The 25,136-nt window shown below is 53.0% G+C and overlaps 1 protein-coding gene across 1 annotated transcript in view; it reads left to right on the top strand.

Annotated features, from left to right (window-relative positions):
* The window catches only part of SMAD6 (SMAD family member 6), a 149,133-nt gene extending 125,267 nt beyond the window's left edge, over positions 1 to 23,866 (top strand). The window contains exon 6 of the mRNA XM_061158004.1: positions 22,034 to 23,866. Within this exon, the coding sequence (XP_061013987.1) occupies positions 22,034 to 22,575 (542 nt within the window). The 3' untranslated portion in view covers positions 22,576 to 23,866. The remainder of the gene's footprint in view (positions 1 to 22,033) is intronic.
* The last annotated feature ends 1,270 nt before the right edge of the window (positions 23,867 to 25,136 follow it).

Below are 25,136 nucleotides of genomic sequence, written 5' to 3'. Positions count from 1 at the left end.
CACACACACACGCACACACACACTCTGCTCGTGATTACACACACACACACACACACACACACACACACAGCTCATGATTATGTTCCAGTAAAACTTCAGTACCCCAAACAAGTGGCGGGCCACACTTGGCGTTTGCTGACCCCTGACATAGGTCAAAGCTAAAACAGCCAGAAAAATATAATAATCAAGAATCTTTATACATTTAGCAACATAGTTTTGAAATCTCTAATAAATCAGAAGATGGATAGAGCTTCCCTGACGGCTCAGTGGTAAAGAATCCGCCTGCCAAGCAGAAGATGAGGGTTCAATCCCTGGGTTGGGAGGATCCCCTGGAGAAGAAAATGGCAACCCACTCCAGTGTTCTTGCCTGGAGAATCCCATGGACAGAGGAGCCTGGGGGGCTACAGTCCATGGGGTCACAGAGAGTTGGACATGACTTAGCAACTAAACAAGAACAGCAACACAAAAGAGAAATAAAAAGGGAATTTGACAAACCTCCAGAAGAGTGGGAGTTTGTAACATAGTGCTTTCCAAAGTTGACAGATCCAGTAGACAAGAGAAAGAGAATTTTATGAAGACCACTGCAAACATATTACACTATGTATATTTGTATATTTCCTGGTGCATGTCCCATTATCCTATCCCTGGTCTCTGTTCACCCTTCAGGGTTTTTAGAGTGGTCTGTCTTGTCTCTAAATGGACTTGATGGATCAAGATAAGGTTAAAAAAACTCTGCATCTTCAGCATTATGTGCTTCCTACAGTTGTGGAAGCCCTACCTACACAATCCACCTGTCTCCCAGTGTTAAACACACCCAGTTGTAGGCAGGGTGTCCCCGCCCTGAATGAGCTAATAGTCAGTGGGATGGAGGGATGTATGTCCTGATTCTCCTTGCCCACCACCTTCCTGTGGTTCCTTGTGCCCACAACACCCCAAGGGCGCAGTGCTCGCCGACGCCTACAGACTCTTTTCTCCATGAGCCCTTCCGTATACTGTGATCTGGCCTCAGCAGGCTGCTTTTGCCTTGACTGCTGCCCATGTGCCTTTGCCCAGCCCAGCCCTCAGCCCTGAAGCGCCACTCCCCACCCCTTCCACCCCTCCATGGTCCCCCTCAGCATCCTCTTCCCCTGGGTGAATTTGGTGGCCCAGCCTTCTTTGCCTCGCTGCCCCTCACTTATGTTCTTGGTGGTCATATCCTCTCTTCCCCAGGCTTGGAGTTCTGAGGGCAGAGGTGCACCTGGTCCCCTGACCCCCAGGAGACCAGCCTTGTGCCCTGTGGGGGCTCTGGGTAGTGACTGGATGTGGCAAGGGGCATCCATAGGGAGAGAGCCTCCCTGCCTCTTTTACGCCCCTTGGGAGCAGAGGTTAAACTGCATGTTTGTGAATCCCACCACCACCCCTTCACCAATGGGTGACCCTGATGAGTCAGGAGGCCTCAATTTCCTCCTTGTGCAGCAAACAGGCAATTAATAATACTCCCCCCTTCCCCACCCCACCCCCACCCACCCAGAGTTGTTGTGGGAACTAGATGCCTGCCATGGGGTGAACTAGCAGGGCACATCAGCTCGTGGCACAGTCATTCCCAACCCCATGATTCTTTGTCCTGGATGCTCTTGATCCCATTTCACAGATAGGGAGCCCGAGGCCCAGAGAGGCTAAGGCCGTTCATCCCTGACACACAGCTAGTAAGTGGCAGAGGCCCCTGATGCTGGATCCCACGAGGAGGTGCATGCGGTCCCCAGGGCCTGTCCTCAAACACGCCCAGACGCACTGAGTCAGGGCCATCCGCGGTGGCTCCAGAGTGTCGCCTTCCCGGCTGGTCTCCCGGCCTGGCGCTGGGACCGCCACGTCCGTCTAATGCTAGGAAGTCGATTCGGTTTGGTCTCCTTCCTGCCCCTGTCATCCATCCCCTGGGGAAGCCAGCTCTGTCACTAGGATGCCAGGCTGCTGAACCCTCTCCTCATGGGATCGTGACATATCAGCCAGAAAGGGGCCTCTTAAATCTTGTGAAAAACATAGATTCCTGGGCTCCACCCAGGACCCATGAATCAGAATCTCCAGGGGTGGGGCCTGGGAATCTGGACAGAAGGGCCCAAAGCAGGGTAAACACTAGTTCTTTTAACCCTTTTATTTTTCAGTTGAAGAAGCTGGGCTTCAGAGAGGAGTCTGTGTTGCAGGGAGGTTCAGAGAGCCTGGGGGCCTGAAAAGCCTTCTCTGGACCCTTACCTGGGCCACAGCTGCTGCCCCTTCCCAGCGCTGGTGCCCTCCACGGCCCTCCCGCCCCTGGCCCCAGCCCCATCCCAGCGCTGGTGCCCTCCACGGCCCTCCCGCCCCTGGCCCCAGCCCCATCCCTTAGCCTCGGACCTCTAGGAACCCTGCACAGTGGAAGTGGTTGCGAATGGGTGTGCAGAGACCTTCTGGAAACTCAGGCTCTGCTTGGAGACTTCCTGTGTCTTACAATGTTATCTTCAGAATAGGAAACTTTGCCCCATTTTTGCAACGCACATCCTTTGCCTGAGAGTCTGTGGTGGTGCCGGCCAGCCGGGGCGGGTCACTTCTCAGGCAGAGGCGGGGAGTTGTTCTGACAGCCACGTGAGGAAGACCTCTTTGCCTGCTATCCACAAGAACAAACAAACAGACCCTTTTGCAAAAATAATTCCTGTTGGCCAGACTCATCAGGAGCATTTGTTCCTTGAGCCCAGTGATACTGAGGAGCAAGTCGTTCCTTAGAGACAGGCTCCCTAGCCATGAGGCCCAACTCTGCTGCCTAGCCTCTGGCAAGTGATTTCTGCTCTCTGAGCCTCAGTTTCCTCTTCTGTAAAGGGGGGAGGTTGGGCTGGATAAGTTCTGACACTCACCGTGAACAGCTCCCCAAGTATCCTTTTGAGTCCTCTACTTCCTCCAAGTTTCTCTTTGAAATCAGCATGCTTTTGCTGTTAGACAGTGTGTTCCGGAGTACCCTATAATTTTCCGAGTTTCCACCAATCCAAGACAGGCACGCCCCTCCTCACCCTCAACTCTGAGACGTTCACATGACCCATTGGGGGTGGTGGGTGGATTCCCGAGTGACAGGTTCCATTTTGAACTGGGAGCAGGGAAATGCCCCTCGGAACTTAGAGGGAGCAGACTTTCTGCAAGCTTGCAGTTAGTTACACGCCCGGTCCAGAACTCACTTCCTATGGGCCAGCTGTAGAGAATGTTTATGCAGTTTCTTTTATTCCCCTCAGACTGGAAGTCTGAAGGAGGACTCTTGGTTTGAGGGAAAAAAATGTGTGTGTGTAGCCCACTAAATAACTTGGAACTGACCAGAAGGACTGATGTTTACAGAAATGAGAGCCTCTCTGATTTCCTTTGACACACACTCCTTGCCACAGGATTGATGATTCCTGCTTCCAGGGAGTCCGGGTTGGTGCACGCTTGCACACAGTAGGCATGAAGTGAGTGTGAGAGAGGACCCCCACCTCCTGGGCAAATGCTGTTCTTGCCTCTCCGTGGCACTTCTGTTGGCTGGACCCCAAACCCACAATGAGTGGTTCTTGAAAACATCCTTCCCACTCTTTCCCCTCAGGGAATTGCTTTCAGGGTTTCAGGGTGGGGCCCTACATATTCCAGGCCTGGGCAGGGCAGCTCTCGTGGCTGGGTGGGAGCAGTCAGGAGGGCAGGCGGGGGGTGCCTTGGGAAGGTAGAGATGGTCAGACTCTGGCATGAGTGACCTGCAAGGATGCGGTTCTTGGTGGGTCTTTGTAAGTAAGTGAGCCGGTCTGCCTGTTTGATGGTAAAGGCCATGAGGAGGGAGAGGGTTAAACCTAGTGAATGCCCAGATTCCAAACATATGGGTGAAGATCCTTCTGGCCAAACAGTGGGTCAACTACAGAACCCATGGTGACCATGGTAGGACGTCCATCTGGGGGCAGATGCAGGCATATGGCAAGCCCCAGCCTCCATTTTTTGTTGGTCTTAGCTGATAGCAATATGTGAAGTCCAAGGAAGGGGTGCAGGAGTGCAAAGGGATTGGCAGGGAAACAGAGAAAAGGCATCCCCCAGCGCACCTGGCTTCCCCACCCTGCAAGACACAGGAGGCATCTTCCCCATGGAACACAGCCGAGAGGCCCCTCCCGGCCTAAGGGGCACCTCTGAGGCCGGCTTCATCACCCAGTGGGTGCTCCAGAGTCACCCAGTGGGTGCTCCAGAAGATGTCAGCAATGCGCAGAGGACCGGAGCCGCGGGCTAGGGGTCTCACGATGGGGGGCAGGGGCTCTGCCGGGCAACTCTGGAACTAGGGGATGGGGGGTGGAGGGAGAACAGTCTTTCAGCCTCAGAGCTGAGCCTGAGGCCAGTGCCCCTTGGGGGGCGGGCCGGGGGGAGGCTCTGCCTTCCTCTGGGGTCCCCAGGCGGGCGGGCTGCAGGCTAGCGCCAGGACAGGGGCGCCCCGGGGAGGCTGGCGGCTCCAGGTCTCCCTGGCACGGCTCCAGCCCCCACGTGCCCAGAGACACAGGCGGGTGCTCCTGACTCGGTGGCCTTGGGGACCCGCCCGGCCGGAACCTGCCATTCCCCCATCAGTACCGCCTCCCTGACTTGGCAGGGCCATCTCCTCGCGCTGGAGCAGCCCTCGGTATTTCCAGCTTGGCCCTCTGCCCGCCTCACTGGGGCCTCGCAGTCTCTCCTCCCGGGCCAGGACCAACCCACCCTCCCAGCCTGACGGCTTCCCAGCCGTGCCCGGGGCCTCTTCCTGCCACCCCTGACTCCCCGAGCCACATCTTCGGTCCCCTCACCTAGCCCACCTCTCAGAAACCATCAGTGACCAGCCTCTACCCCAACCCCCCGGAGGTGAAATGCACTTCCTCCCAGGGAGAAATGTGGGGCCTGGCTCATTTAGAAATCACCGAGGAAGCCATAAGCATCCCGGTTCCCTGGCTGCAGTTGACGCCTGAGGGGTTTCCACATGGGGTGGGGCCCCTGCCCACCAGCTCTAACGTGGAAACGCCCCAGTTGGCTGCGTCCCCTGGCCACATGCCCTAAGAGAAGCTGCTGCTTTCACATGGGCACGGAGATAATTGGGTGGCACGTTGGCTTGCGGGAGCCATGGGCTCCCTCTCCTTCCTGGGCGGCCGCTGAGGGACCTGGGGGTGCTAGAAGTGTAGACCCCCAAGTGGCTTCCTTTCCAGATCACAGAAAGGGAACACGGACGACCCAGGGGCTCACCAGTCAGGCGACTGGGTGGTGGGCGATTGCAAAGTTTAGCATCTGGGGACCAAATTTTGTGATGTTCAGGTACCACAGACGGTGATGCTAACCGGATCATGTTTCCCGTTAGAGGTCATTTGGAGATGTGCTTTAGTCCACAGATAAGAGTGATTTGTAATTGGTATGCCCGTTGTTTATACAGTGCTAGTAGAATAAACAGTTCTTCTGAACCTTATTTATATTTTGCATTTGTTTATCAAAACTTTTTTTTTTAAACTTCAACCCAGCTGCTTTCGGAATTATTACAAACTCTGGATTTATGGGTCCTGATTAGTGATACTTTATGTATGTGTATGATAATTTATCTTGGCAGTATGCGTGTTTTATCCAAGAGCCTCAGTGCATAGGGTAAGAGAAGCCAAAAGTGTCCCTTCCTCCCTGGAGTGTCAGTGCTATAGGAAGTCTTGGGAGACAACTGTTTGTCTTATCTGATCAAAATCATGGAGTAGATAAAGCATGAGATTTCAAAGTGCCTTCCTAGACTAAACCCTGAGGGCTTGAGTTCCCAGAGCTTAACTGGGACACTGTGGGTGAGGCTGACATACTGTGGGATGTGTATGTGGCCAGTGGAGGATGGAGGAGAAGAGGTGACCAAAAGATATTTGACAGCAGTTTCCAGCAACAACATATATTTCTCCTTTATTTATGACCTGATATGTTGTCATTGTTCAGTTGCTGTCTCGTCCAACTCTTTGTGACCCGGTCGACTGCCGCACACCAGGCTTCCCTGTCCTTCGCTATCCCCTGGGGTTTGCTCAGACTCATGTCTGTGGAGTCAGTGATGCTATCTAGCCATCTCATCCTCTGGCACACTCTTTTCCTTTTGCCTTCTTTCCAGTGAGTTAGCTCTTCGCATCAGGTGGCCAAAGTATTGAAGCTTCAGCTTCAGCATCAGTCCTTCCAATGAATATTCAGGACCCATTTCCTTCACAATGGACTGGTTGGATCTCCTTGCTGTCCAAGGGACTCTCAAGAGTCTTCTCCAACACCACAGTTCAAAAGCATCAATTCTTCAATGCTCAGCTTTCTTTGTAGTCCAACTCTCATATCCGTACATGACTACTGGAAAAACCATAGCTTTGACCAGAAGGACCTTTGTCAGCAAAGGGATGTCCTTGCCTTTTTAATACACTGTCTAGGTTTGTCATAGCTTTCCTTCCAAGGAGAAAGCATCTTTTAATTTCGTGGCTAACCTGATATATACTCTCTGTCATTTTTGTCCTTCATTGGTCTTACAGCTTACCTTTGACATTCACCCACTAGCATTGGCATCAACCCTTCAGCGTGACTTCTAATCAGGAATTAATGGCGCCACTTAGCCCAAGACTTTGGCACTGATCTCAGGAAAGCTTTGCTCTGATTTCACAATTGAACCTCACTGTTACAGGGGACTACATTTCACACCAGGGTTGGTCACCTTTTTCTGTTGATCCCCATGTTTCTTGGGGTGTTTGTCTGTACAAAGACCTCCCAAAGACTTGACCCAAAGAGGGACTCACACTTCTATCCTCTTCCTCACGCCCGAACTCCCCCGAACCACTTGAATAAACCTGAACACAGCTGTAGCCTCTCCTGCCCTCTGCTCACCTAGCTGCCATCATTCTTCTTCATCATTTAAGCTTTTCCTGAGGCTAAAGCAAACAGGTGAAGGTCCTTACCTACCTCCCTACCTATCACACACACACATTGAGGGGGATGTAGCCCCGTTTTACAAATGGGAAACTGAGGCATGCTGTGTTTTTGCACATAGGTAGGGTAGACACTCTGGGATGGAGTTGGAAAAGGAGACTTCTGGATGTTTGGGTTTTCTGCTGTTATTTTTAACTCTGGTATGAAGCATCCTTTCTTGCAGTTATGACCACAAGATAGGACTGGGATGTTGTGAGACTCTTGATGTAACTGAAAAGGCCTGGCCTGTGAGTTCCTGACCAGGGAGGAAGTGGTTAGGTGGCCAAGAATGCAACCTGCACCTCCCAGATTAATTAATAATTGAGCGCTGGCCCCTGGCCAGGAGGAGCCAGGAGAGATACAGTGAGCTGAGAGTGGTTAACTGCAGTGGGGGAAGGAAAAGTTTGACTTTGCCTGTGGCTAAAAGGGAAATTCACAATGGCCGTGATTTATGAGCTGAATTACTTCGGATCCTCCTCGTGGGCCCAACTCGGGCCTGCTCTCCAGGAATGCAGAGCCGATTATGCCCACGGGGAAGGGAGGTGGGAGGAGTGGGGGGACAGGCGCCAGCCTCGGTGGAGGAGGTATGGGTCAAACCCCTAGGAGAGGGCCAGGAGAGAGGCTGGCTAACTGCCTGTTGGAAACGGTGTAGGCTAGAAGCTGAGTGCCTATCAGGTCACCCTCTGCAAGAAGGATGGGAGGGAGAGTGGGTATGGAGTCTGGTTCTCCTGGGTTCAAATTCTGGCTGATTGGCTTTGTGACCTTGAGCCCGGGGCTTAACTTCAGTGACCCTCCATTTCCTCCACTGTAAGATTCTGCCCACCTCCTGGGGTTGTTCTCAGGGTTAAATGAGATGCGGTGTGGGGACAGACAGTGGCTAAGAGCCCCTGAATTCCCATGGGATGAATGGAGGCCTCAGTATTGACCCAGCAATGGCAAGATCATTACTTAGCAAAGTTCTGCTGATGTTTGCTGGGCCCATGCATGTCAGGTGTGTGCCACTTGATAAAGTAGACACGATTATCCAACCTCCTGCCCCCACTAGAGTTGCTTCAGACTTCCCTGTGATTCAGGAAAGGCACTCCTTCCTCCCCTTGTCAGGCAGGTCCCTGTGGCTGCAAACAGCCCTATGGAGGAGGGGGAAGTAGTTCTAGAAGGCACTTAGGTGTTGCCATCTGTTGGGCCCAGCCCAGGTCTCTACCTGGGCTCTGTCTTCCATAGAAGACGTTAAGAATTATGAACTGGGGACTTCCCTGGTGGTTCAGTGGCTAAGACTCCAAGCTCCCAATGCTGGGACCCAGGTTTGATCCCTGGTCAGGGAACTAGATCCCACATCCCGAAACCAAGAGTTCACATGCTGCAACTAAAGACCCACGTGCCAACAAATATTGAAGATCCTGTGTGCTGCAACTAAGACTAGGCAAATCAGTAAAGATAAATATTTTTAAAAGAATTAGGAATTGAATCATGGCAAACAAGCCTTGTACCCCTCTCTACTAAAAAGTTAGCCTTGGGAAGAGGAGACCAAACAGAAGCACAGTTGACAGTTGTGACATTGCTCCCACATTTTGTTGCACTGACTTGAGTGGTGCAGCGTGTGTGCCCATGTGTATCTGGACACAGACGAAAAGTACTTTGAGGGACTTACTGAGCCGATGGCTCACTCCCAAGGTGCTTGGCTGACAGTGGAACCGACAGTCGGATGAGCACCTTTGGCCTCCAGAGACAGGGATGAACCCTGATCCCCCTTCCTCAGTAACCCTGTGGGCCGTCACCCAGCCTCTCTGAACTTCATATGCCATAACCTAAAAAGGCGTCATTTATGAATGGACTTGGAGAATTGGAAAACCCTCCACAGTTAGAACCAGCATCCCACCATCGCCACAGATCGGGGAGAGCCACCTCCTTGACTTGGGCTATAGGGGCTGTGAGAACCAAGCTTGGCTGCCTCCTTCTGCTTTGGAAACTGACCCCGGACTTGGGGTTGAGGCATGGGGTGCAAGTCTATGAGTCTGTGTCCACCTGCAGGCCTGCTGTGATGGACGGTTGCCTGACTCGCTCCTCCTCCGCACCTCTATCCCCGTATCAAACAAGCCATCCCTTTCCAGGCAGCTTGGAGCTTGGGCAGGGACGGCGCCCAGCAGCTCCAGCTGCGCACAGTAGCACGACTGCACACAGGAGACCGACTAGCAGGGATGAGCTTCTGCCAAGTCCTAGGTCATTTTGCAACATTTTTGTAAGGAACCTTTAAATCTCATGTTACTGTGTTCTTTACAGCAAATATTAATATTTAAATGTGGCTTAATGATCTCTCCAGTCAATATTAGCTTTTTGCTTATTATAAAGCATCCTTGTTTGCTTCGGAAATGTGTAAGAATGATCCAGGCAAGCCTCACTTTAAGAAAATCCAGTATGTAGGACCCTGTCTTCACTAGAGAGGTGTGGATTAGGTACCTTTGTGTTCAAAGAGAAGGTTTCAATGCAAGGATTATTTGTAAATTGAATGCCTCTGCCCCTAGGACTTTAATTTGGGGGTGTTTATCCCAAAGTGTTAGTTGCTCAGTCTTGTCCAACTCCTTTCAACCCCATGACAGTAGCCTGCAAGGCTTCTCTGTCCATGGAATTCTCCAGGCAAGAATACTGGAGTGGGTAGCCATCCCCTTCTCCAGATCCTTCTAACCCAGGAATCTAACCTGGATCTCCTGCACTGCAGGCAGATTCTTTACCATCTGAGCCACCCAAAGCGCATCCCAAAGCACATCTTTAACGTAAATAAGGCATATTGGACTTGCAAAGGCCACATGATACTGGCTCATTGGTAAATAACAACAAGCTGGTGGTTAGATGAGGCATATCTTTGAGAGCTTTGCAAATAAGAAAATCAGCTCCCATCCTGTTCTTTGGCATTTCTACGGAGACCCATGCTCCCTGTTCCGTTCACCCTCACAGACCTAGCAAGCCTGAGAAATCAAGTCCACCCCCATTGCCAAACAAGATGACTGTAGTCTTTAGGTGATTTTATTTTATTGAAACAAGCATGGCACATAGTGAGCTCATCTGGCATTCCACTGGCTGGGTTGCATCGTGAAGATCAGCAAATAGGCATGTTGCTTCTCCCTGCCCGGCTCCTTGCCCTGACCTCGAGGCCTCCGTGGTGTCATCTGTTCAATGGGAATGGCATGGCTGCTGCATTTTTTCCAACATGGGGAAAATCTGATGATTTCCCAAGTGCCCTCTCAGCTCTCAGATGCGAAATTCCAGTCATTTCCTGTTACTGAGAGTGTCTTGGTCAGGAGGCAGGGTGCCTGGTCCCAGGGTGGGAAGGGCAGAAGCAAGTGAAGCCGCATCCCCGGCCAGCCTGCTTGCAGGTGGGGGAGGTGGAGACACATGACCTCCTGATGTCCGCATCAAAGAGCATTATGGAGCAGGGGCTGAGTGGTTCAGACCCAGGGACTGAGGGAGGCTTTTCAAAGGAGGTGACATTGGGGCCTTGGTAGTTGAGTGAGAGTCTGATGCACTTTGGGGAATGGAGGAAGAATCTCATGTTCATCAAGTGCCAGTTACTGTCCTTAGGGCTGTCATGAACCCGCCCCCCAGCCTTGACCCCCGTGGAGTGAGTTACACTGGCTACACGGGTGTTCAGTGACGTGTGCCCCACACTGGCTTCCTGGGTGTTCAATGATGTGTGCCCCACACTGGCTTCTTGGGTGTTCAGTGACGTGTGCCCCACACTGGCTTCCTGGGTGTTCAGTGACGTGTGCCCCACTCGGGGCCTTGTGCAGAGAAGGGGCCTCTGCTCAGTTTAAGACCCCGCTTTCACTCCTGAAATTCTGAATACATTTTGAACAAGGAGCCCTGCCTTTTCATGTTGAATTGAAAACATGAAAACCAGTTCTGTAGCTGGTCTCGACACTCAGAAGTGTGGTCACCTGCTCCCAGTAACCCAGTTGTTAGGATCTGCACTAATTCACCTCTCTGCTGCCGGTGGTCTCACGGGATTTTCCAGATCAAGAGAGAGTGGGATGGACCAGGTACACATGGGGTGGGGGATGGGGGGCGGGGAGGTGATCAAGGCGCAGGGAGCTAAAGGATCCCCCTCACAGGGGACGCTGGAGCCAGGGATTTGAGGGGCCCGGGTTGTCGGGGCCTCCCCTGATTGCCCCCTGGGATGTTTCTGCAGCAGTGTAGGTTCCTGCCTCAGAGACAAGTTGATTGAGGGCAATTTTAAGGTACTTTGCTTTTATGGCTTTACATTAGGTCCAGGTAGAAGTCTGAGGCAGGAGGTTTGCCAATAAAACTCAAATTGTATCTGGGAAATAGAAATGGAGGTGCCCTGAATTCCCCCGGCAGGGGAGGAGCGTGTCCCCAAGTGGGCTTCCTTGAAGCACATCGCCAATTACCAGAGACCACTTCCCCCCACTTCTGGTGCCTGCGCCGGCTGTCCCCACCTGAACCCCCAAAGGGCCGACTTTGTTCTCTGTTATTGGATTCAACAGGGAAGTCAAGGTGGGGTTGAGTCAGTGAACTTTGCACCTGAAGGCTCAGGTGAAAATCCACTCTCCACCAAGACGAGAACCCCAAAGGGCAGCCAGGGACCTGAGAATTCAAGAGTTCAGCCGGCAGCAAGGCTGACTTGCAGGCAGGGAGGACACAGGTGGGGGTCGGGGGGGCCTTCCCTTCTCACAACTGCTGCCTCTCTCCTGGGGACCCAGGTACCCAGCTTCGTCATTGTGCACACACAGTGCTTTTTTAGAATCTTTGCAGGGTTAATATGAAGAGCCAGGCTTTCCCAACCCAGGGGGTCTCTGGCTAAGGAAACAAACAAACTTACTCAGAGTCCTGACTTGGTGATAAAACAAAAGAGGACCTGGAATGGGAGCAAAGTTCAGAGCCTTTTGTTGCAGAAACTGGTTCCTTCTGGAAAATGTGGGGCTGATTTTATAAGCTGCTTATCGCTGGCTCTCCCCACCCCTCCCCTCGCAGACTGATGCTTTTCACCGGCCTTCCCTTCAGGACACAGGGAACCAGAATTCTCCCACCTAGACTCAGATTTCTGCCTGCGGTCTCAGAGGTTCTCCCGCCCAGCCTCCTGGCTGTTGTTTCTCAGTCACTAAGTTGTACCCAACTCTTTGCCACCCCATGGACTGCAGCCCACCAGACTTCCCTGTCCTTCACTATCCCCTGGAGTTTACTCAAATTCATGTCCATTTAGTCGGTGATGCCATCCAACCGTCTCATCCTATGTTGCCCCCTTCTCCTCCTGCCCTCAATCTTTCCCAGCATCAGGGTCTTTTCCAATGAGTCAGCTCTTTGCATCAGGTGGTCAGAGTATTGGAGCTTCAGCATCAGTCCTTCCAGTGAATATTCAGGGTTGATTTCCTTTAGGATTGACTGGTTTGCTCTCCTTACTGCCTCTTTGGGGTCTTGTCTTTTCTGACTTAGGGTGTTGGGGTTTCCTTTAGGACCGTCGGGCTGGGCCAGGTAGGCCTGCCGGTGTTTCTGGGGTACAGTCAGATGCTCAGCTCTGATGGAGAGTGACCTGATGGCAGCCTCAGTGTGGCTCTCACAGCTGGGCCTGCCTGCAGAATGTTTTTAAGAAGGAAGCTTGGTCCCCAAAGCACCAAGGCCTGGGGAGAAAAGCCACAGCCCCCGGGCCCAGCGACCCTGAGAAAACCTTACAGGGGCAGCAGGGCAAGAAGGACGCTGATGGAAGTGGTAGGTCCCGGTGGGCTTCAGGGAGACTACGTGTGGAGGAGACTCTGAACAGGCCTGTGTAGTAGGGCCCAGATGAGAGCTTGTTTTATGTCAGGGTTGCAAGAGGAGCTTATCTTTTCAGGATCCACTCGAATACTGCAGGAGATTAAAGAACGGAAACCTTACCCACCCCAGCCCAGACCACCACTTGGTTCTGCCGGAGACATGGGGCTGAGCAGGCAGGGGTCAGGCTGCCAAGGGTGAAAGAATCCCGTGGGTCCAGGAGGACTGTTCTTAGAGCAGACCAGCGACAATTCAGCAGACTGGCCACTGACAGTGCTCATACTCCCTCCAAAGCCCTCAGGGCGGCGGCTCCATGGACCTCCCAGAAGAGCAGAGGCAGCCTGCAGGGCCCAGCAGAGAAAAGCCGGGCTCGGAGTCAGGCTATCCGGTCAGGATTCCCACGCGGCCTTGCTCTGTGGCCTCTGTGACTTGGGATCTGTCCTCAGAGAATGGGGGTGATCCTGCCTCCTGAACTGGGTGCAGAGCAGAGAGCACCCAGCACCCCCCACACCCTCCAATTACTCGCCCAGGGTCAGCAGCCCTTTGCAGAGGTCACCCTCCATTACTGCAGGACATGTAGAACATGCTCCTTGTGTCGAGGAGGGGAGATGAGAGTACATGGGAGAAACTGTATTGAAACACCGAAAAAATGTACGTTTGCAAGGCTGCATAGGGGTCTATAGATAGTTTTTAGAAGGCATGGTTTTTGAAAACTCCCAAAAGGTGGGCAGTGTTTATTGCCACATCTAAAGGCCACTTTTAATATCCAGTCTTTATAGACAGCCAAGTGCCAGCTTGGAGTGGACATGGATGGACTATTACAACACAGAATCTATGCCATTACCCTGCAGGCCTCTGGGGTTTTGCAGCTCATAGGTTGCAACCATGAGAGAGTAATGCAAAGTCCCCAGTCTCCAGATAGACATGAGCTTGGATCCCAGATTTGCAGCTTCCTAGCTGAGGACTCTGGACTCACTACCTGACTTTCAGGCCTCCGCTGCATCTAAAAATGGGAATTACTAAGAGAGTGAATAGTATGATGAGACAGTGCATTTAAAGTGCTTCATACTCTGCTTAGCATTTGGTAAAAGTTCGTTACATGTTGGCTGATATGTCATCATCATCATTACTACGATTACTACTGGCTGGTTTGTTTTATTGTTATTACTACTGGTGCTCCTTTTCTTACCATTTCCCCTTGATTCTCAATTCCACTGGCATATTACCTAACCTAGTATGAATACCCTTATGAACTATACAGACTGAGTCAATCTATTAAATAATTTATACAATATAGAGATAAGATATGCAGTGATACTACTACTAGCGAAAAAGAATAGCTGTTACTTATGGAGTGCTTATTTTGAACCAGGCATTATTTAATGCACTTGAAATTAATCCCAGCAACCCGAGGCAGTAAGCGCTGATTGCATCCCCATTTTACAGATTAGGAAACTGAGGCACAGGGAGTGACATCACTTACCCAAGATTTCACTGCTGGTGAGTGGCAGGGCTGAGATTCACACACACAGGCAGCTTTGCTCCTGGACCCTGTGCAGGAGACACCCGACTGGTCCTAGCTGCCAGTCTATTGTGAATTTCTCCTGTAACCCTGGCCAGTTCCTTTCCCTCTTGGGGCCTCAGTTTTGCATCTGCAGAATCCTGAGTTTTGGCCACATGGACCACGAATTTCCTGGACTCCCTCCTCCTGTTGTCATTTTCCCTTTGCCCTCCTGCTTTCTGCTGTCTAGGGGGTAAACCCCCGCCCTCCTGCCCCCAGCAGAGCGGTTAGTCAACCGTCTGGAAAGTGGTGGCAAAACAGTCCTTGGCCCCAGAGACTAGCGGCTGAATGAGCCCAGAGGTGGACCCGGTGAAGGCGGCGGTGGTGGCCAGACCGCCCGTGATGTAATGACCGATTAGGAACTTCCTCTTGGAAGCCTGGCTTCCTCCGGGGGCCAAAGGTGCTGGAGTTGAGGTGGGGGCGGGGAGGGGCGGGTGGGAGCGAATAAGAGGAAACTCCTGTCAGCTGGGCCCTGCTTTTGGAAAGCTTTCAGCGGAGAGGCTCGTTCTAAGCTGTTGACCATTAACATGGCCCTGTGCACATTCCTTCTCTGCTTTTACTGCCGGATCCCAGTGAATAAAGGACGGGTCTCCCCCTCCCTTAACAAAGAAAAAAAAAAGAGCCTCTAATTAATGCTGCATCTTTAGACTTGCTGCAAAACCTGAAGCCATTTCTGCAGCTTAAAATGACAAAGGAAGGTTAAGTGGAAACTTCTTTCTCCCCCTTTAGTTTGATAACAAAAACTACTTATCTAATGGGCAAACAAGGCTTTTAAAGGGGTGTTAGGTTAACCAGATGCAGGGCCACGTAATTATTCCCAGGCCTGGGAGCCTCAGATGAAAAAGCTCCTGGTTGGATGGGAACTTAAAAGTCGCGGGCATGACGTGGGACAGAAGAAGGAGTTTTCCAGGAGGGCAGGCGGCCCCAGCGGGGCTCTGTGCAAAGGAGATTGGAAAAGCCAGCCCTAGGCTCCTCCTTGGCTCTGCCACCAACTTGCTGGGTGACCCTGGGCAAGTCACGTAGCTTCTCTGAGCCTCCCTTCCCAGCTCTCGGTGGGGTCTGCCCTTGTTTCATTGTTCATTTAAGGTGTGGCTGGGCCAGCCTCCCGGAAAGGCAGTGAGGCTGCCGTGTCCCAAGCGGGTGTGAAGCAGCAGCCAAAGCTTTGAACGTGGAGGAGCCTGAGCAGCCCAGCTAGGCCCTGGAGACTGGGGGACTCAGGGCCAGCTTCCTGCGAATGCTCGGAGACTTTAATCTGGGCACTTCTCTGGTTCGCCTCCCGGGGTGGGCGAGTCCAAGGAAGTCTGGCGCAGTGGAAACAGGGAGTCACGAGGGAAACAGGCTGCATTGCGTGTGTTCAGGCTTTTGGAGTGTGCGGCCCACGGGGGAGCGCACAGGAACGTTCCTGCCCTTTGTTTTGACAGAAAGCTGCTGATTCAAAGAAGCTAAAGGCTTTCCTTGGGATTTCAGCTTTCCCCGCCCTTCCCAGACTACAGTGGGCCCCCTAGGTGCCCCGGCACCTCCATAAAATTACACATTGGGCTCACAGGACCCTCACTTGGTCAAGAGGCCCAGAGGAAGGAATGCCAGTCATCGGAGGGGCTGGCTGCAGTGCAGGGGAGAGGACCTACTTACTGCTGGGCCAGTCTCCTCCTGCCCGCGACAGGCATCCACCACCCTCTGGTGGCAGGAATGTGGGCGCCACCCAGAGGCCAGGCCACCCTTGTCCGGCCTGGAAACACAGGTCCGGTCCCTTGGGCCCCCTGGGAGCCCTGCTGAGACCACTTTTAGGACAAGCCACCGAGGGCTGGCCTTGCAGCACATTTCTACTATCTTTGTTGTCGTTCTTTCAAGGCGTCACACCTACGATGAATTGCATAGATCTTTAGTGCATAGGTCATGATTTTTGACAGTGTGTATACCCGAGTTCCTGCTGTTCAAGACAGCAAACGTTTCCAGCACCCCAGAAAGTTTCCTCATCCCCAGGAGATTACTCCCCAGAGGTAATCCCTGTTTTGATTTCTGTCACTTTAGCTTCGTTTTGTCTACTTAAGAATTTCGTTATCAGTGGAAACAGCACATCTTTTGGGTCTGGCTTCTTTTACTCGGCCAGATGCATCTGAGATTCACCCGCGTTGGGGTGTGTTTCAGTAGTTTATTATTTTTTATTGGTGTATCATGTTGCACCATATTGTGTGCATGTTCAGTTGTGTCTGACTCTTCGAAACCCTATGGATTGTAGCCTGCCAGGCTCCTCTGTCCACAGGATTTTCTCAGCGAGAATACTAGAATGGGAAATACCATCTCCCACAAGGAAATCCTATTTGCTCCTCCCGGGGATCTTCCCGACCAGTGGATCCAACCTGAGTCTCTTGGGTTTCCTGCATTGGCAGGTGGGTTCTTTACCACCGCACCACCTGGGAAGCCCTCTTGTACTGAATGGATGTGCCTTATTTTTGTTTATCCATTATCATGGTCTGTTTGGGCTGCGATCACAATGATACCCTAAATTGGGTGGCCTAAATAATACATATTTATTTCTCACAGTTCTGGAGTGTGGGAAGTCCAGGATCAAGATGCTGGTAGATCTGGTGTCTAGGGAGAGCCATTTCCCGGCTCATAAATAGCCGTATTCTTGCTGTAGTCTCACACAGTGGAGTGAGGGGGCTCTCTGGGGTCTCTTTTAAAGGGCACTGATCTGTTCATGAGCTCATCACTTCCCAAGGAACCTACCTTCTAATACTATCACGTCAGGGATTAGCATTTTCAACCTGAACTTGGGGAGGGACACACACAAGCATTTAGTCCATTAACATCCATTCTCCTGCTGATGGACATCTGAGCTGCTTTCCAGGTTTGGGTGATTACAGGTAGAGCTGCTGTGAACATTCATGAAGTCACAGAAGCGTAGAGCTCACTGTTCAGAGGGGAAGACTGAGGCCGGGAGAAGAGAGAGAACCTGCAGATGGGGGTCAGGAGACAGGACACCTGGCTGCAGGACTCCTGACCCCTGGTCTGGTGCTGCTCCTCCAAATCTGCCCCAGACATCACGCCAGACCGCGCCTCTCCTCTCCCCCTCCCCCCGGAACCCTTCCAGCCGGGACCCAGAGTCTGGCTGGGAACTAGGCCAGGCCCTGAGCAGGGGGTAGCGAGCAGGAGTTTCGGTCAGAGAGCGGTCATCTTTGATGTTGTTCACTCGGGTCTGACTCCCCGGTATTTATTTGCAATTAAGGAGCTGGTTCCTAATTAGGCTGATGGCGGGACCACAGCCTTGGAGCCATGAGAAGAAAAAGATCTTCTGCAAGAGGCTGTCTCCTCGCATCCTGAGAGGCAGCCCAGGCTGCAGATGAGAGAGGCATGGTGGGTGGAGGGGGGCTCTGCGTCTGTGCAGAGTGGAGAGGGGACCCTGGGTTTGGGGGTGCCTGCCTGCTCACTCGCAGAGAGCATTGTCAGCTTGTGAACACACAGCATTAGATCTGAATACACGTGTGTGTGTAAACACAGCCACAGGAGCACTCATCTGTGTCCCTTATGTTCAGCTATTCATCCCTTCGCTTTGATTTCTTCACTTAATGAGCACCTCTCTGCACTTCAGGTACCAGGCTGGGAGCTAAACCTTAACATTGGTAAAGTGCTTTACAATTTGCAAAGGCTATTGCTGTCCATTGTCCCATTGTAACCTCCCATGGTGGTGATCCTGGGTCATGACCCCTAACACCTGTAAGGCGCCCTGGCCTTGGAAGAGTTAAGCCCAGCATGGGGACAGATAAACAGCTGCTTCTTTCTGCTCCAAATTGATCTGCTGCTGGAGCTGCCAGAAAGTTCAAAGAGGGACTGTGTAATTGAGGTACTCAATTATGAACAAGTCCATTTTACAGATGGGGAGATTGAAGCTTGGGGACATTCAGTGACTTGTTCATGGCCACATATCTAGTCAATGGTGTGAGCTAGGTCTGTCTCACTTGGAAACCTTTTGGATCACAGGACAAGCATTAGGTTAGAATTCTGGGGTCTCTAGTTCCTGTCCCACTTCTGCCACCCACTGCTATATATCCTTGGGCAAGTCACCTGGTATCCTTTGGGGCACAAGGACACTGGACTCAATTGATGGTTCCCACAGGCCAGTCTCAGGACTGAGTTTTCACTGGTCTATGGTGAAAGAAACAAGAACATTTCTTACAATGTAAATGTATTTTTAAGTTTTCTGATTTTTAAAATACTCTCTTTTTTGAGAATCAAATTACACTTTCTTTCGTGCTAGTGACAGTAGATGGTCTTGGGGTTTTTAATCAGTCTGTATGTGACAAAATAAAATTGTGGTAACCTTGTGATATTCCCACCCCCCACCCCGCACCCCCCATTAAACAGTGTATTGGTTTGTGAAATTCCAGAGTATTGGGGCTCCCTGGATGAAATGGTGCCCGGGGACCCTCAAGCTCTGGAGCCCAGAGACCCTGAGAGCTAGGTGGGGAGGCCTCAGGCATGGTGATGGGCTCACCTGCTGGGCTGCTGTCTCAGGATCAGACCTGAGACCCTAGACCTTGCCCAGCACCCTTCAGGCCTGAGGCCATCAGCCCCACCTACTGGGAAGGATTCCAGTGAGGGGTAGGGTGATGGCAGTGTGCCGACAGTTGGCATATATTCTATTTCCTTCCTCCTTCCCCTGCAGGGTGTTCCAAGAGCACCCTGGGGATACATGCAGACTTGGGATGGACGCAGAGAGGACTAAGACCCACCCAGTCCTCTTTGAGAGTCGAGGCCAGCCAGGGACACTGACCAACAGCACAGACACCTTCTCAGGCCAAGGGCGAGGCTGCCTTTGAGGCTCTAGGCACACAGGAGGGACAGGTCAGAGAGGGCTTCTCAGAGGCGGCAGTCCGTCCCTTGGAATTTGGAAGACCTGGCCCAGAGCCCAGGCTTGATGAGGTGTTACTGCTCATCCAGAGGCCACAGGAGGTGAGGCCTGGACTAGGCGGTGTCCCTGAGCACCACAGCTGGGGCAGGCTGGGCCCCAGGGCAGCTCAGGGAGTGGGTGGTTTATCCCCAGGCAGAAGGTTCCATCCCCCGTGCGGAGCAGTGACTGGGACAAGACCAGGGACGCAGGTGTTGATCGGGGTTGGGGGGGTGGTTAGATGATGAGGGCTTGGCTGGGGTTGGAGGTGCTGAGAGGAGGGGGACAGGAAGGCCCACTTGGCCTTGAATTAAAAGCCTTTTAGGAGCTGGGAGGGAGGAAGTGCCCCACCCCCAGGGTCCCATTACTCTGCTCTCTGTTAAACTGCTTCTTAACCTTTTACAACTGCGTGGCTACACCCTGGGGCAGAGCTGCCCCTTTATGACTAGGGTGGCCCCTCTGTGCTTATCTGTAGAGGCGGGACAGCAGTGCTCCCTCCCTCAGCAGGACTGTGTGAGTCTTCAGGGGATGAAGACTTTTTGTTTGTGACTCATCAGCTTGTGGGTAAGCACTTCTAGGACTCACAGACCACGAGAGCTGTCACGGTTACAGCTGGGGAAACTGAGGCTCTGAGAAGGTGGGGCACCTGTCTGGAGAGCTCCCCTGGAGGAGAGCTCCCCTCGAGAGTGTGGCCTGGCTCTGATGCCAGCCTCAGCACTCCTGAGTGTGTGCCCTTGTCCGGTTCTGGCACCTCCCGGAGCCTCAGTTTCCACACCTGTGAACAAGGCTGGTAACGGGTACACCAAGGCCATTGTGAAGAAGTCAGCTAGCTTAGGGAGGGCACTCAGAGATGCCTGTTGCCTGTCATCACCCAGCATTCTCCAGGCACAACCTCTCTGCCTCCACACCTCTGTGCCTAGTGCACTAACGGAGTTCTCATTTAATGAGAGGATTGGTTTTGGAGTTTCACAGCCAGGCTGGGATGGTGCCGCTCCCCTGCGTCTTCAGAGCTCTCAGACCAGTGCCAGATGGATGGATGGAGAAAGGGACAAGGGCATGGGGTACTCCTGGCTGCCCACCTGCTGGGACTGGCCTAGTGCCCACTGGCTGAGCGGCAGGTCAGCTGAGAGCAGGGAGCAGGACCTATTTCCCCCACTCTGACCACAGCTAGAACCATAAAGGGCCTGCATAGGGACCATGAGACAAAATATACACCCTCAGGGGCTAGCCTGGGGCTCTGTGGCTGGGACCTTAATGCCACGCAGAGAGCTAGGGGCACGTCCTTTGAGACTGTGCCCGGCCACAGGCCACAGCAGAGCAAGCAGCCCAACAGGAAGCCCCTCAGGTGCAGTGTCCTGCTAGGTGGGCCTCCCAGAAAATAAGGCAATGTCAGGAGCTCTGTCACCCTGCTGCTCTGGGGCTTCTAGGTGGGACTGGACTGAAGGCAGGCAGAGCTGACCTCACCCAGGCTCCTGAATGAAGTTGTTGGCAGTGCTTTCTCCCTCAGGTTTGACTGGACTTTGATCTGTTTCTCTGGGAGAAGCTGAGCCATAAAGAGCCTCACTGTGTCCTCATCAGGCCCGCAGCAGACCTCCCTCGGCCAAAGCCCCAGCCAGGGGCCTGAGTGGGAACACATCACCCCACCGGGCAGTCTGCTTCTCAGAGCCGTGCGCTCAAAGGAGAGCCCAGGCATCCAAATGCTTCAGAATCTGAGGCCGGCCACGCCTGAGGGCAGTGAGGAGAGGGCTGCCCTTCAAGACGGGGCCCTTGCCTATACCTGGTTTCAGGCAATTGTTAAATTCACACAGACGCATAGAGGTGCTCCCACCTGGAGTGAAAAGGGATGCCAGTCTTCATCCAGGCCACATCTTTGCTGTCACTGGGGAAAGTGGGGTCTGGAGGGGAGCAGCTGGGAAACTGGAGCCCTTGAGGAGCGATCTCCTTTCCCACTTAGAGACCCTTCATTTCTCTGCCTCACAGAAGCGGCCGCAGTTCTGGTGAAAACCTGCACTTGCTGCCAAGGGAGCCAGCCTGAGGGGCTGGGGGTGGGGGTTGCTGGGAGACTGCATCACGCTCAAGGCCGAGGCTGGGAGCCGTCAGCACTCAGCAGCCGTGATTCCCAGCTGCAAGAGATACTGGGTGGCCCCCACCCCACCCTATCCTGCCTTCTGATGCCTGAGTCCCCTCCAGAGGGTGATTTACACCCCTCCATTGCCTCACCCTGGTAGCTCACACAGTAAAGAATCCACCTACAATGCAGGAAACCTGGGTTCAAGTCCTGGGTCAGGAAGATCCCTTGGAGAAGGGACTAGCAACCTACTCCAGTGTTCTTGACTGGAGAATCACATGGACAGAGAAGCCTGGTAGGCTATAGTCCATGGGGTCACAAGGAGTCAGAAATGACTGAGCGACTAACTTGCACCTCACCCTACTCTGTTCAAGTTGAGGCTTGGACTGACTGGGTTCAAATCCTGGTGCTGCCACCCACCAGCTCTCAGATCTGTCTCAGATCCTCATCTGCAGAATGAGAAGGTGGCCTCCTCGCGGTTTCGGGAGGACCCAGAGAGCCCCGTGTGGAGTGACGAGTGCAGGGCACAGCCCCCAGAACAATGCAGGTGCTCACCGTTCAGCCCTCTCATGGGTGTGTGGTGTGCGGCCCTCTTCCGCTGGCTTGTAAAACTCTATGGGCAGGAGCCGGGTGTGGCTCGTGTTTGGGTGCCCATGGCAGCTGGCACAAAGGCGCCCCCGCCTTTGTGTGTGTTTGTGGGTGGGGCTGGGCGAGGGGGCCTGCGGGTCGAGTTTGAGGACAGCCTGGCCCGCAGGAGATGCTCCCCATGTCAGGCGGGCGGTCCAGGCAGCCATCCCGCCTCCGCTGCCCGGGAATAACACCTGCGTGTCCTCTGCTTGCCCCGCAGACGCCAGCATGTCTCCGGACGCCACCAAGCCGAGCCACTGGTGCAGCGTGGCCTACTGGGAGCACCGGACGCGGGTGGGCCGCCTGTACGCGGTGTACGACCAGGCCGTCAGCATCTTCTACGACCTACCTCAGGGCAGCGGCTTCTGCCTGGGCCAGCTCAACCTGGAGCAGCGCAGCGAGTCGGTGCGGCGCACGCGCAGCAAGATCGGCTTCGGCATCCTGCTCAGCAAGGAGCCTGACGGCGTGTGGGCCTACAACCGCGGCGAGCACCCCATCTTCGTCAACTCCCCGACGCTGGACGCGCCCGGCGGCCGCGCCCTGGTGGTCCGCAAGGTGCCTCCCGGCTACTCCATCAAGGTGTTCGACTTCGAGCGCTCCGGCCTGCTCCAACACGGCCCCGAGCCCGACGCCGCCGACGGCCCCTACGACCCCAACAGCGTCCGCATCAGCTTCGCCAAGGGCTGGGGGCCCTGCTACTCCCGGCAGTTCATCACCTCCTGCCCCTGCTGGCTGGAAATCCTTCTCAACAACCACAGATAGCGCCCCCGCCACCTGCCCCGCCGCCGGGGGGTCCCGTGCCCAGAGACACAGCCCCCACGGACGAACCCACCCCTCCCCCCCCAGATATCATCTACCTAGATTTAATATAAAGTTTTATATATTATATGGAAATATATATTATACTTGTAATTATGGAGTCATTTTTACAATGTAATTATTTATGTATGGTGCAATGTGTGTATATGGACAAAACAAGAAAGACGCACTTTGGCTTATAATACAGATATATTTTCTTTCTCTTCCTCCTTCCTCTTTATGTTTTTTTTTTTTCTTTAAAGAAAATGATACAGCAGAGCTAGGTGGAAAAGCCTGGGTTTGGTGTATGGTTTTTGAAATATTAATGCCCAGACAAAAAGCTAATACCAGTCACTCGTTGATAATAAAGTATTCGCATTATAGTTTTTTTTTTTTTTTTTAACTGTCTTCTTTTTAACAAAGAGGGATGTGCAGGGTTTCCATGGGTTTCTGACTGGTCAGGCATCTTGAAACTTGATTTCAATCTTTTAACGGTTAGAGGGAATTACATTGAAAAGGAAAGACAGACCTATGTTTGTTCTTAAGACCAGAGAAGGTTCTATTGTTCCTTCCCTCCCATGGCTGTGGGGTGTCCACAGGATTCAGGGGGGAAGAGGGGGAGTTTGTGGCCCATCCATCCTGGGTAAGCTCTTCCAATATGATGGGGGAGGGTCATGCTCTGGCCTACGCCAGCTCTCAGTCTGTTGGGAAAGACATGGGTCCATACCTCCCATCTCTGAGCTGTCTGCAAACTGGAAGACTAATTCTCACCACTTCGGGGAAATGACCTGTGGAAGAAAGACTGAGATGGTGGGTGTTGGACCCACTTAATGGCCTTGTAGAAGCCCCCGGAGCCCCAGGGTGAAACTCCCTTTTAGGACCTAAATAAGCTACCCTCTGATCCCTCACCAAGTAGGTCAGAACCTGCCCATCTGGGGCTGTAGTCATGACTGATGCAAAGGCAGGTGGTTTCTTTCTACTCTATAAAAGGGAAAAAGGTTCTGGAAGGGTAAATGACTAGCTCATGAAACAGACCAAGGTTAGAAGTTACATCTAATTGTAGGACCAGAGCCATATTAAATCAGTTTCCTCTCTTGAGAAAACTCAAAAAAAGAAGGCCTTCTTGGCCAAATATCTAAGGGGAATGTTACATTGTATATCTTCTTTCTTGGAGATTTACATTAGCCTATTAAATGCTCTGAGAAGTCCTGTGTGTTATCTATTGCTGCGTAATAAATTATCCTAAAACTTGGCAGCTTGAAACAACTACCATTTATTATCACACGGTCTCTGTGCTCAGGAATGCAGGAGCAGCTTAGCTGGCTGGTTCTGATTCAGGGTCTCTCGAGGCTGCAGTCGAGCTGTCGGCCAGGGCTGCAGTCATCTGAGGCTTAACTGGGCCTGGAGGACCCACTTCCAAGCCTGCTCACGTGGCTGTTGGCTGGAGGCCTCAGTTCCTCACCACGTAGGCCTCTCCATTGGGCTACTATGATGTGGCTTGCCCAAGAGCAACTGATCCAAAAGAGAGACCAAGTGTGAGGCTGCTGTCTTTCCTAACCTTATCTCGGAAGCGTCATTCCATCACTTCTGCCATGTTCTGTTGGTCACACAAACCATTCTTGCTACAGTGTGTGTGTGGGCGGTGGGTGTGTGTGTCGGGGGGCGGGGGGAGGTGTTGCTACACAAGAGTGTGAATACCCGGAGGTGGGAATCATGGCCACCACATCCTCCAAGAACTACACTATTTTTACTCCGTTTCCCAAAGTTCTATGCCAGTGGACTCCTTTCCCACCCCTCTAATTCTGTCTCAGACCCAGGTCAGCCAGCCCAGTCCCTTTCACTCCATTCTGCCACCCCAGACCCGAGCTTCCCAGGGGTACCCCCGTCGTCTGCTGTCCCCGCTGTCCAGGCCTTGGTCCTCCTGGGGTGCGGGGAGCAGAGCTGTGCTGTGTTGGGAGAATGGGTTCGGAGTCACTGTATCTGTCTCCTTTTCAAGTCAGTGATTACTGACACGAGCTGTTCGTGAGTCCTTACTACGCGTGAAGCGAGAACCTCTGCAAGCATGTTCTCAGCTAGTTCCCCTTTCCAGATGGAGAAATGGATGCTTATGGGAATACTGTCCTTTGCCCAAGCTCCCTGGGGGACAGGACACATCTCTGTCTCAGATGTGGGCTGGGCGTCCTGTCTGACGTCCTCTCTTGTCCTGGTTGTGACTGGCTTTGCTGGAGTGGGCCTGCCCCCTGGGGACCGTCCTTGAGTCTGGAGGGCTGAGCTCTGGGGACCCAGGGGCCTGAACCTTGCAGCAGTCTTGCGCCCAGGCCTGCCCTCTGCCCAGGCTGAGAACCTCCTTGAGGTCCTTGGATGGCCTCAAGTGTTGCGGAGAGGCCAACTGGCTGCCTTTCTTCGTGGGGGTCCCTCGGTTCACAGGGGGAAACCGAGTCCCAGACAGGACAGGCTGAGTTGCTCAGGTCACAAGTGGCAGCAGGACTTCCATCCTCCCCCTTTCCCAGATGTGGTGCCGGCAG

The sequence above is a fragment of the Dama dama genome, chromosome 12, assembly GCF_033118175.1.
Source record: "Dama dama isolate Ldn47 chromosome 12, ASM3311817v1, whole genome shotgun sequence".
NCBI lineage: Eukaryota > Metazoa > Chordata > Mammalia > Artiodactyla > Cervidae > Dama > Dama dama.
Note: the sequence above shows the minus strand (reverse complement) of the source record. Positions and strands in the feature narration are given on the sequence as shown.